This window comes from Globicephala melas, chromosome 1, assembly GCF_963455315.2.
Source record: "Globicephala melas chromosome 1, mGloMel1.2, whole genome shotgun sequence".
NCBI lineage: Eukaryota > Metazoa > Chordata > Mammalia > Artiodactyla > Delphinidae > Globicephala > Globicephala melas.
The window spans coordinates 159202579-159215912 of record NC_083314.1 but is presented as its reverse complement, the minus strand read 5'-3'; the positions used below and the strand labels follow the sequence as shown (position 1 = coordinate 159215912).

General features: G+C 37.7%; 1 protein-coding gene across 1 annotated transcript in view; it reads left to right on the top strand.

The window, feature by feature from the left end:
- Nucleotides 1–11417, top strand: part of AGO3 (argonaute RISC catalytic component 3) — a 117437-nt gene extending 106020 nt beyond the window's left edge. Inside the window, exons 18-19 of the mRNA XM_030869363.2 lie at nt 7581–7780; nt 8355–11417. Of these exons, the coding sequence (XP_030725223.1) occupies nt 7581–7780; nt 8355–8463 (309 nt within the window). The 3' untranslated portion in view covers nt 8464–11417. The remainder of the gene's footprint in view (nt 1–7580; nt 7781–8354) is intronic.
- Nucleotides 11418–13334: the final 1917 nt, after the last annotated feature.

Here is a 13334-nt window from a genome sequence, read left to right as displayed (position 1 = left end):
ACATTTAGTTTCTTGATTTGGGTGCTGGTTTCATGGGTATATTCTCTTTGTGAAAAATTCATCAGTCTACATGTATGGTACATGAATTTTTCTCTCTATATATTTACTTCTATAAAAGGTTTACCTTAAGAACAAAAAAGACTACACTTATTTCCTCTTCAACTTACAGCAAACTGCCCTCTGCCCCACCGTTATTTCTCCTTGATCTCTGTAACTTCTGGCGCTGTTATAGTCATGCACTCATCAAAACCGCCTACCGTTTGGCTTCCACTACACATTTTATCCTACCTGTCGTCTTACCCTTATGTTTTTTCTAGGTTTCGTTCTTCTTCTACCCACTTTTTTTTTTTTTTTTTTTTTTTTTTTTTGCGGTACGTGGGCCTCTCACTGTTGTGGTCTCTCCCGTTGCGGAGCACAGACTCCAGACACACTGGCAGGCTCAGCGGCCATGGCTCACGGGCCCAGCCGCTTTGCAGCACGTGGGATCCTCCCGGACCGGGGCACGAACCCGTGTCCCCTGCATCGGCAGGCGGACTCTCAACCACTGCGCCACCAGGGAAGCCCCCACCCACCTTTTGAAATTTTAAGTTCAGGGAATTCCCTGGCGGTCCAGTGGTTAGGACTCAGCTCTTTTACTGCCGTGGGCCTGGGTTCAGTCCCTGGTCAGGGAACTAGGATCCTGCAGGCTGTGCAGCACAGCCAAAAAGAAAAAAAATTTAAGTTCAAGTAATATTTATGACTTTGAAATCTCTTTTTACAGATACAACTTTTCTCCTGATTTCCAGATCTTGAAGTTATTTTTGATTGTACCCTCTCACCTGCCACCCTTATCTAATGGAATCCCTGAACTCTACAGAATCTACCTTCTTAGTCTAAGACCTATCTCTTATTCTTTTTTTTCTTTTTTGGCTGTGTTGGGTCTTCGTTGCTGTGCGTGGGCTTTCTCTACTTGTGGCGAGCGGGGGCTACTCTTTGTTGCAGTGCACGGGCTTCTCATTGTCATGGCTTCTCTTGTGCAGCGTGGGCTCTAGGTGCGCGGGCTCAATAGTTGTGGCTCACGGGCTGTAGTGCGTAGCCTCAGTAGTTGTGGCGCACAGGCTTAGTTGCTCCGTGGCAATGTGGGATCTTCCTGGACCAGGGCTCGAACCCATGCCCCCTGCATTGGCAAGCGGATTCTTAACCACTGTGCCACCAGGGAAGCCCCTATCTCTTATCCTTATCCTCACCTCCCCTGCTTAGTTCAAGTTCTCATTATTACTTTCCTATCCTGGGTGCCCTCATTTAGTCTGTTCTCATTAGATTAATTAAAACAGGTAAGATCCGGACTTCCCTGGGAGGAGGTAGGATTTGGTAGTAATTTGAACTTTATCCCCAAAATCTTGCACAGTGTCTGAAAAATGATAAATATTTGCTATCGTACGAGCTAACCTGTCTCTTTTCTCCTTTACCACTGCCATTTTCATACTTCATACATTCATCATCTCATACCAGCACTAGTGCACCAGCCTCCTAATTGCTCCCCTTGCTTTTAGTCTCTTCCTGTTTTCTTTTCTTTTTTTCCCATGGGGGTGGTGGTGGTGGTGGTGTTTATTTAAAGTAAAAACAAAAAACAGTTCACCCATTTCTCCCACCCCTGCCTCTGGCAACCACCAATCTGTTCTCTGTATCTTTGACCATGCTTTTTAAATTATTTTTCATTCATTCATTTTGATTCCAGATATATGGCATTTGTCTTTCTCTGTCTGACTTATTTTACTTAGCATAATGTCCATATATATATATATCATAATTTCTTTATTTATCCATCGATGGACACTTAGGTTGTTTCCATGTCTTAGCTATTGCAAATATTGCTGCAATGAACATAGTGGTGCATACTTTTTGAATTAGTGTTTTTGTTTTCTTCAGATAAATACCCATAAGTGGAACTGGTAGATCATATGGTATTTCTGTTTTTAATTTTTTGAGGCACCTCCTTACTGTTTTCCATAGTGGCTGCACCAATTTACATTCTCACCAACGGTGTAGGAGGGTTCAAAAGAGAACTCTTATGCATTGTTGGTGGGAAAGTAAACTGGTGCAGCCACTATGGAAAACAGTATGGAGGTTCCTCAAAAAACTAAAAATAGAGTTGCCAAGACTTCCCTGGTGGCGCAGTGGTTAAGAATCTGCCTGCCAATGCAGGGGACATGGGTTCTAGCCCTGGTCCGGGAGATCCCACATTCCACGGAGCAACTAAGCCCATGCACCACAACTACCAAGCCTGCATTCTAGAGCCTGCGAGTCACAACTACTGAGCCCACGTGCCACAACTACTGAAGCCAGCACGCCTAGAGCCCATGCTCCACAGCAAGAGATACCACCGCAATGAGAAGCCCTCACACAGCAACGAAGAGTAGCCCTGCTCACCGCATCTAGAGAAAGCCTGCATGCAGCAATGAAGACCCAATGCAGCCATAATTAATTAATTAGTTAATTAATTTTAAAAAATAATAATGAAAATAGAGTTGCCATATGATCCTGCAGTCCCACTCTTGGGCATATACCCAGAGAAAACTATAAATACAAAAGATACATGTTGGGGGCTTCCCTGGTGGTGCAGTGGTTAAGAATCCACGTGCCAATGCAGGGAACACGGATTCGAGCCCTGGTCTGGGAAGATCCCACATGCCGCGGAGCAACTAGGCCCGTGTGCCACAACTACTGAGCCTGTGCTCTAGAGCCTGTGAGCCACAACTACTGAAGCCCGCGTGCCTAGAGCCCGTGCTCCACAACAAGAGAAGCCACCACGAGAAGCACGTGCACCGCAACAAAGAGTAGCCCCTGCTCACCGCAACTAAAGAAAGCCCACTCACCGCAACTAAAGAAAGCCCACACACAGCAACAAAGACCCAAAGCAGCCGAAGATAGACAGACAGACAGATAGATAGATAGATAGGTAGATAGATAAATTTTTTAAAAAGAAGGAAAGGAAGTGAGGGAATTTAGTTAAAAAAAAAAGGTACATGAGGGACTTCCCTGGTGGTACAGTGGTAAAGAATCTGCTTTCCAATGCAGGGGACATGGATTCGATCCCTGGTCGGGGAACTAAGATCCCACATGCCGCAGGGCAACTAAACCTGTGCGCCACAACTATTGAGCTCTCACACCTCAATGAGAGAGCCTGCATGCCACAAACTACAGAGCCCATGCACTCTGGAGCCTGTGCACCACAACTAGAGAAAGAAAAACCAGCATACCACAACTAGAGAGAAGCCCGTGTGCCACAACTAGAGAGAGAAAACCCGCGCGCTACAACAAGAGATCCCGCATGCTTCAACTAAGACCCGACACAGCCAAAAAAATAGAGAAAATAAATAAATAAATAATTTTTTTTTTTAATTTATTTTTGCAGTACGCGGGCCTCTCACTGCTGTGGTCTCTCCCGTTGCGGAGCACAGGCTCTGGACGCCCAGGCTCAGCGGGCGTGGCTCACGGGCCTAGCTGCTCCGTGGCATGTGGGATCTTCCAGGACCGGGGCACGAACCCGTGTCCCCTGCATCGGCAGGCAGACTCTCAACCACTGCGCCACCAGGGAAGCCCAATAAATATTTTTTTTAAAAAAAGAAGATACATGCACTCAAGTGTTCATTGCAGCACTATTTACAATAGCCAGGACATGGATACAACCTAAATGTCCATCAACAGATGAATGGATAAAGAAGATGTGGTATATATTACAATGGAATACTACTCAGCCATAAAAAAGAATGAAATAATGTTATTTGCAGCAACATGGATAGACCTAGAGATTATCCTACTAAGTCAAGTAAGTCAGAAAGAGAAAGACAAATACCATATGGTATCACTTAATGCGGAATCAAAAATATGACACAAATGAACTTATCTACAAAACAGGAACAGACTCACAGACATAGAAAACAGACTTGTGGTTGCTGGGGGTGGCAGGGGTGATGGATGGGGAGTTTGGGACTAGTAGATGCAAACTATTATATATAGAATGGATAAACAACAAGGCCCTACTGTATAGCACAGGGAACTATATTTAGTATCCTGTGATAAACCATAATGGAAAACAATATTAAAAAGAATGTATATATATGTATAACTGAATCACTTTGCTGTATACCAAAAACTAACACGACATTGTAAATCAACTATACTTCAATACAATAAATTTTTTTTTAGAAAAGTTCCCAGGGAATTCCCTGGCAGTCCAGTGGTTAGGACTTCCACGTTTCCACGCAGGGGGCACAAATTCAATCCCTGGAACTAAGATCCCGCATGCCCCACCATGTGCCCCACCCCCCCCAAAAAAAAGTTCCCTTTTCTGTCATCGTTAACACTTGTCATTTCTAATCTTTCGGATAATAGCCATTCCAACAAGTATGAGGTGATATCACGTTGTGATTTTGATTTGCATTTCCCTGATGAGTAATGATGTTAACCTTTTTTTCATGTGCCTGTTGACCATCTGTATGTCTTCTTTGGAAAAATGTCTATTCAGATCTGCCCGTTTTTCAACTGGATTTTTTTCTTTTGCTATGAATTTTATGAGTTCTTTATATATTTTGGATATTAACCCCTTATCAGATACATGATTTGCAAATATTTTCTCCCATTTAGTAGGTTGCCTTTTTGTTTTCCTGATGGCTTCCTTTGCTGTGCAGAAGCTTTTTAATTTGGTGTAGTCCTACTTGTTTATTTTTGGTTTTGTTGCTTTTGCTTTTGGTGTCAGATCAGAAAAAATCATCACCAAGACCTATGTCAAGGAGCTTATTGCCTATGTTTTCTTCCAGGAGTTTTATGGTTTCAGGTCTTACATTTAAGTCTTTAAACCATTTTGAGTTAATTTTAGTGTATAGTGTATGGTGTAAGATAGCGCTCCATTTTCATTCTTTGCATGTGGCTGTCCAGTTTTCCCAACCCCATTTATTGAAGAGACTGTCCTCTCCCCATTGTAAGTTCTTGCCTCCTTTGTCATAAATTAATTGATCATATATGCATGGTTTATTTCTGGGCTCTATTCTGATCCACTGATCTATCTATGTGCCTGTTTTGACCATACTGTTTAATTAGTGTAGCTTTATAATATACAGTCCCCAACATATGATAGTTTGACTATTTTTTGACTTTGCAGTGGTGCAAAAGTGATATGCATTCAGTAGAAACTGTACTTTAGATTTTGAATTTTGGTCTTTTCCCCAGCCAGTGTTACACAGTACAACACTCTCATGATGCTGGGCAGCAGCAGCAAGCCACAGCTGCCAAGCAGTTACATGATCACAGGGTAAAAAACTGATACACTTAAAACCATTCTGCACCCATATAGCCATTCTGTTTTTCACTTTCAGTACAGTATTCAATAAATTACATGAGGTATTTAACACTTTATTGTAAAATAAGCTTTGTGTTCGATGATTTTGCCCAACTATTGGCTAACATAAGTGTTCTGAACACGTTTGAGTTAGGCTAGGCTAAGCTATGAGGTTCGGTAGGTTAGGTATATTAAATGCATTTTGACTTAGGATATCTTCAACTTAAAATGGGTTTATTGGAACATAACCCCATCGTAAGTCAACGAAGATCTGTATAATATTTTATTTCTTTTTCTTGGCTAATTTCACTGGCTAGGACTTTCAATAACTATGTTAAATAAAAGTGGTGAGAGTGGGCATCTTTGTCTTTGTTCCTGATCTTAGAGTATGATTGAGTATGATGTTAGCTGTGGGCTTGTCATATGTGGCCTTTATTATGTTGAAGTACGTTCCCTCTGTACCTGTATTGTTCACAGTCTTTATTATAAATACTCAAATGCTTTTTCTGCCTCTATTGAGATGATCATATGATTTTTATCCTTCATTTTGTTAATGTGGTGTATCACATTGATTGATTTGCAGATGTTGACCCATCCTTACATCCTAGAATAAATCCCCCTTAATCATGGTTTATGATCCTTTTAATGTATTGTTGAAGTTGGTTTGCTAATATTTTGTCGAGGATTTTTGCATCTATGTTCATTAGGGATATCGGCCTGTAATTCTTTTCTTGAGGCATCCTTGTCTGGTTTTGGTATCAAGGTAATGCTAGCCTTGTAAAATGAGTTTGGAAGAGTTCCCTCCTCTTCTGTTTTTTGGAAGTTTGAGAAGGATTGGTATTAATTCTTCTTTGAATGTTTGGTAAAATTCACCAGTAAAGCTGTCTGGTCCTGGACTTTTATTTTTTGGGAGGCTTCTGATTACTGATTCAATCACTAGTAATAGGTCTGTTCAGATTTTCTGTTTTCTGCTTCATCATGATTCTGTTTCTAACCCATCCTCCATATTACTGCTGATGTTACTTTTATAAAACCCCCAATCTTATCACACCCAAAACCTCTCCTGTTAAAAAAAAAAAGCTGTGCAGTGCTTTCCCTGCTGCCTACAAGTGAAAGTTCAAATTCCTAAGCATGTCATTCAGTCTGATTCCAAATGTTCATTTCAATTTCATCTTTTTCCCCTCATGCCCCATCCCATATTCTGTTCATCCTAGTCTATTAGCTATTCCCCAAATGTGCCATGAACCTTTATGCCCCCGTGCTTTTGTTAAGGCTGTTCATTCTCTCCAGTGTCTCCTCACCCTACCCATCCCATAATGGCCAAATCTCACTCATTCCCCTCTTGGTGAAGAACCCCCAGGGCTCACCCTCACAATTACTTCCTTTGGTATTCTCATATAGGACTAAGTACCAGTAGTACTATAGCCATTTATTAGTTGTTTTATAATTACAGATGTTCTATTTCCTCTACTCCTCTACTGAATTATGTTTCCATTGTTTTGACTTTGTTTTTCTTTGAATTCACAGTTCCTAGCATAGTGACTAATACATAGGAGCTCAACTAATGTTCTTGTTTTTTTATTATGGTAAAAAACACATAACATACAATGTACCATTTTAACCATTTTTAAATATACAGTTCTGTGACATTAAGTAATTCACATTATTCTGCAGTCATACCACCTTCTATCTATGGAACTTTTTCATCTTCCCTGATACTCTGTACTCACTAAACACTAACTCCCCATTCCCACATCCCCGCAACCCATGGTGATCAGCATTCTACTTTCTGTCTCTATGAACTCGACTACTTCAGGTAGCTCATGTAAGCGAATTGTACAATATTTGTCCTTTTGTGACTGGTTTATTTCACTTAGCAGAACATCATCAAGGTTCATCCATGTTGTAGTATGTGGCAGATTTTTCTTCCTTTTTAAGACTGAATAGTATTCCGTTATATATATATATACACACACCACCTTTTATTATACATTCAGCCATCAGTGGATACTTGGATTGTGTCCACCTTCTGGCTATTGTGAATAATGCTGCTTTGAACCTAGGTGTGCAAATATCTGTTCGAGTCCCTGTTTTTACTTCTTTGGGATATATACCCAAAATCAACTAAATGTTTTTTTATTGATTATTAAATTAGGATATATTTTGCTAATGTACAAAGCTTGTTTTTTCACTTAACTTAGTCTGTGGTGAATATTTATTTAAAAGTTTAGAAATCAGCAGAATATTCTGTTGCCTTCTATAGGGTACCAGCCGTCCTTCACACTATCATGTTTTATGGGATGATAACTGCTTTACTGCAGATGAACTTCAACTGCTAACTTACCAGCTCTGCCACACTTACGTGCGCTGCACACGATCTGTTTCTATACCTGCACCAGCGTATTATGCTCACCTGGTAGCATTTAGAGCCAGATATCATCTTGTGGACAAAGAACATGACAGGTAATATAAAAGCGTAACAAGTACAGATTCTCACCCAAATCCAAGTATGCTCTGTGTGTTAGGATTTTCGTGGGAAATTTCTTTAAGTGTTTACATGTAAGTAGGTGCCTCTGTCTTTGCCATAAAGTACTGCCATTTAGAATTAAAGTTCCACAGGCTGTTAGAAGAGTCAGTGATCCAAATGAAAAGCTATGATAGAACTGACTGCCCAAGATGAGGGTTCCTATTAAAATGTGCAGTCTGGGCTTATTAGTAATAGTGTGATGTAGTGATTTTGTTGCTTTACCAGATGAATTCAAGGGAGAGATTATTGGTAATAAAAGTGATATATACAGACAAAATTATAGGATGTCTTGGATTTACTTCTAAATAGTCCTGGAGAGGTGAGAGATGTAAAACAGAATTGGCCTTGAGTTAATAATTATTGAAACTGGATGATGGACATGTAGGGGTTCATTATACCGGCCTCTTATTTGTTTTTTAATTTTTAAAAAATTTTCTACAAATAATATTTTTCAGAATTTTTACATCAGAATAGGGTTTGGTTTTGTGTTCACTGCCACTTTTCTTACAGTGCTGAAGGAAGTCACGTTTCAGGACAGAGCAATGGACGAGATCCACAAGCTCTTGCCAAGGCTGTACAGATTCACCAAGATACCTTACGCACAATGTACTTTGCTTAAAAAGTCTAAGAATATTCTCTGAGAGGAAGAACTGGAAGATGAATCAACATACAACTTATGTTTCCAGTGGAGTCAGCTGAGTGGGGATGCCTCCAGCCATACAGAAACCAACACTGTGTGGGGGCCAGGGTATGATCTTTATGTTGATACAAGGAAGATTGTTTACTTCATCAAGGAACACAGCACCATTATGCAATATGAAACCAGCCAACTGCTTTTTTGTGCGGTCTCCTGTAGGAAGTATCGCGATCATTTAGTTTTCACTTTCTTGTAGTCTAACCCTTTTAATGCCTTTACCTCAAGTTGCTTGGCAGCACAACTCTTTGCAAAAAAAAAAAGTAAAGAAAAAGTAAATGATGGTTTTTTAAAAAACACACCTATATGAATAATCAAAGTGATTGTTCACAATTATGTGTGCAAAAAATGTGCATTCATGTATTCTTGTAAAAGTTATCTGTATATTTTACTTATATACATGCATACTGCATATGCATATATATCTGTATCTACACTGATAATAGATATATATGTATCTCTGTATATATTTTATAGTTCATTCCATTGGGGAACTTTCTTTCCCTTTTATTATCCTCCCACCACCACTATGATTTCTCTCTCTACCGCCCTTGCCTTCATCACCTACATTTGTTTTTCCCTGATGCTACCAGTAACATTCAGATGTTCATGTATCTGGTTCATTTGAATATGAAGCATGGCAAACTAGATTTTTATTTTGCACGCCCTACTCCTGTCTTGTCTCATACATAATTCTGAGTCCTCAACTCTTGGTATTGCTTTCTTAAGAAACTATATATATATATACACACATATATATATAAAAAATATGTTTTTGTGAGAGTGAATGTCTGCCCCTTCCTGCTCTCAACTTACATTTGCCATTTGTGCAATGTGTACATAAGCAGTAGCAACCTAAACTATTCTTTTTCTCTAGTGAGTTTGTTAAAGCTGCTATAAATATATAAAAAAAAAAACACACAACTTTGTCAGAAGTTGTAACTTTATATATAAGCGATATGTATTCTAAAGTCTTCTGTTTCTATGTGTTATACATGGAAATCCCTTAAAACTTTTACAAAGGGTAAATATTTTAAATGATTGGAACTGTGTAGGGTTGAGGCCTCTGAAATTGGGTGGAGAGAAGGGATTGTGGAGGGTTTTTTTGGGTTTTTTTTTACTAGTTTATTTGCTGCCTCTCATACCTTAATGTGATTTTCATATATATATATTTTTATATATATGTGTGTTGTATATATATAAACATATATGTATGTGTTTTGAAGTATAGCTTCCTTTTCTTTTATATTTATTAGAATAGTGCTTTAATAATTATAGAATCATATTGGCAACATCTTTTATAGAAATATAATCATGTTTATTTTAAGAACTGACAACTTGTTTTTGCTCTCTTTTAGTGCAATAAGCAGTTTTAAAAGAAAGCTGTGTCTGTTTGACATCTTTACCACAGATAGTGGGAGAAACAGGCACCTCCATAATTTTAAAAGGGCAAAGTATATAGCCTTAATTTCAGAAGGAAAGTTTTGTAATTTTCAAGTTTAAAGCATGTCTTGTAAAAATCATAATGAAAATGAAGGAAGTTAAATTTCCTAAATGAGTGTTGACCTTGAATATTAGAAATAAAGTTGAAGAACTTTGATTTAAGTAATGACAGCAACTAGCTTTAGATTTAGAAGATATTTAAATTCTTTGAAAATAAATCATGTTTATTGAAGAATCATACTGGTAAGGTGCCCATTTTCACTTACTAACATGAGTCAGGAAAATATAAAATGATATTTTAAAAACTTTTTTTGCTAATTCATCACCAGTGTAACTTTCCTTTTAAAATTAGGGTGATGGTGACAAAGGAAGTTAGGACTTTGAGCATTTGAAATTAGTTAAATCACTGAAATGTTGAAAAAAGTTTTGCAAAACTTTTGTTTTATTGACTTCACTTTAAGATATTAAAAAATACTATAAAGCTGTCAAAACCAAGTTTATCAGTAACCTTGGATTCAGGGGAGCTTTGCACTTTGTAACTCATGAAAATAGCATTTTAATTTTTTTTTTTTTTTTTGCACTGGTTCAGAGTATAGATATTACAGATTGTTTCCAGTGGGCATTGTTGTTAACCTTTCAGAATTCCATCTGCACATGAAAACAAATGGATTAGCTCTTTAGTTCTCTCTTACCTATAATCCACACTTATTGCCAATTTACTGTATTTTGAGCCTAAAATCTGAGCCCATATCCTCCAACAGGTATGAAATCTTTTGTCCCTCTGCCAGAAAACTAAGAAAGTACTGTATTTTGTATGTTTATTATATTGAAGTGTATGAAATGCAATTTACAACACTGTTTTAAAGCTCTTTACGTAAGGTAATGTTTGTGTAGTGTATACATTTTTCTCCCAACCCTCCCCCCTCCTCCAAAAAATTTCTATAAAGAGTGTATTTTTTTTACATTGAAATTTCACTGAATATAGGCAAGAACATAGGCAAGAGAAGAAAATAGTATATCCTAGGTGGTAAAAACCTGATGGCGTATGTTTGCTCAGTATGAGTAAAACATCTTCCTTTATCAGTGGGAGCTGTACAGATTGATGTGGAAAACTTTAGAGCCCAGGGAAGAACTGTAGATAACCTTTCCCTATTTACCTGCTTTACCTAATTTTCAGTCACTTAATCTCACATGTGCTAAAGTAAAGCCTATAATTTAAAACTATTTAGAAGGACTTTTACAGAGGAAAAAAAAATTTTTTTTAATATAAAGCTTTACATTTGAAGTGAGTTCTTTTTAGGGTGCTCTTAGAGTTTCAACATTGCTAGTTTAAAGTTGGTTAACTTGAAAGAATATGTATAGTATATTCTATTTTGCTTACTAACAAATTGGTATATCAAACTTAATTATAAGAAACTTTGTGCTTAGAACTTTAAGGTAAATACTAAGTGGCAAATATTTTTTGAAATTTGTTTCGTTATTATACTTCTGGTGTAGAATTGCTGATCTTTTTTTATTTAAAAAAAAAAAAAAGGTTGTTTTGAGTTTAATGGTCATGAAACTCAACAGTGACCTTTCTGTTCGTGCCCTTGCTCACTAACTATACAGTGAATGCTAAATTTCTGTCTGCTGTTTTCTGTGATGTAAGAGTGACTTTAAAATGTCAGTCCCAGCAACTGGTATAATAGATTTTCATGTGAAGCAGAATTGGGAGTTTAATGTATATTCTGGATGGCAAATGTGTAAAGTGCTGATACATGTTTTATATTACAGCATCAAGTTACTGGCATTGAGGACCATGCATTTATAATACCGTAGCTGCTATATTTATTTAATGAAGTAGAGTCTGACAGTTACTGCACTTAACAGTAAGGAAATGAGCAGGATTCAAGGCTAGTGTTAGACTTTTTTTTTTTTCTAAATAAGATTTAAGAACATGAAATATCAAGGTAACAAAGGGTGCTGCCAATTTAGTTTCAATTTAATATCAGGATACTCTTTCTTCGTTTTAGAAATGTGGATTTTTACTTTAGCAGTTTTGGAAAAGGGTTCCTCAGCCTCCTCAGTACTGGTTTTTAGCATATTTTTTACAGGAGTACAGGTGCCCTTTATTTTTTTCTTAATATTTACCTTTAAACAAGTTTCTCAGAAAAAGTACTCTGTGGAAATCTTCCTGTTTGTAACCTATTAATTTATTTATCTTCCTACAAGAGAGTCTAGGTGGGATTCTAGTAGGAATGTACTGGGTGTTTTAGAAGGCACTTGATAAAGATTCATCTCTACTTTCTAGCATGGAGACTTCTAGCCCTCTAAACACCTATACTGGTTTTCCAAACTAGGTTCTCTGATGACCCACCACTGCCTAAAGTTTACTTATATATTCTCTAATGGATTTTAGTATGACAGACCTCATGACAGGCTTAGTCATGACAGACTTAAAGTATGACTAAGGAGATAGAAGCTGAGTTGCCATTCAGTAAAAGTGGCTGGCTGAGGATCTCAATGTTTAAGGACAAGGTGAACACTCAGAGTGCCAGTAATCAGTCTGAAGGATCTATTATTGATGGATTATAGACCAGGAATTAGAGACTCTTATTCAAGGAATTTGGTGGGTGTTTGATTCAGAGGCCAACATGAATTTGCCATGGGTGGTGATTTTTATGAAATCTGTGAAGCTAGCCACTTGGATTCAGCTAGAATATTTTGTAGTCTTGCTGTTAAAACTTGATAGTGATGTTTTGCCAAGAAGCTTAACTGACAGCTCAGCATAAATTTTATTCAATATCGTTAAACCTGGGTTAAATATTTATTTAACTCATCCTCTTAGATGTTCTCCTACTGAATAATTTTTAAAGACAAGTTGCCCCTAACAGTAACTTGCTACTTAAATTATCTTTTATGAGTTATCAGTCAAGCTGCGAAAGGACACCATTGAACTGGCATCTTTATTTTGGCTTTTTTAATCCTTTTCATTCTTTTTGAGAATTCATGGATGTCTTAAAGCTTCAATAATAATACCTGGGAGACTTTATCAAGTGAGGCCTTTGTGAGTGGCAGTATAACCCTGACTCTAAAGTCTGTCTTCATTTTCCTTTTTCCCTCTCATTTGATCATATAAAGCACTTTGTGATTCTACAGGAGTCGAAAAACAAGCCAAGAATAATGTGTAAAATCAGTACATAGATATGAAAGTCAGAATTTTCTCCAAAAAATCTTTTTTAAAAAATTTCCTGCTTATACTAAGAACATTTTTGATCGGTGGCAATATTGGAAATGATGCTGTGATTAGTGAAACCTAAGCTGACTCCCAGGAAGAAAAATTCAGTCTCTCTCTCGCTCTCTGTGTGTGTGTG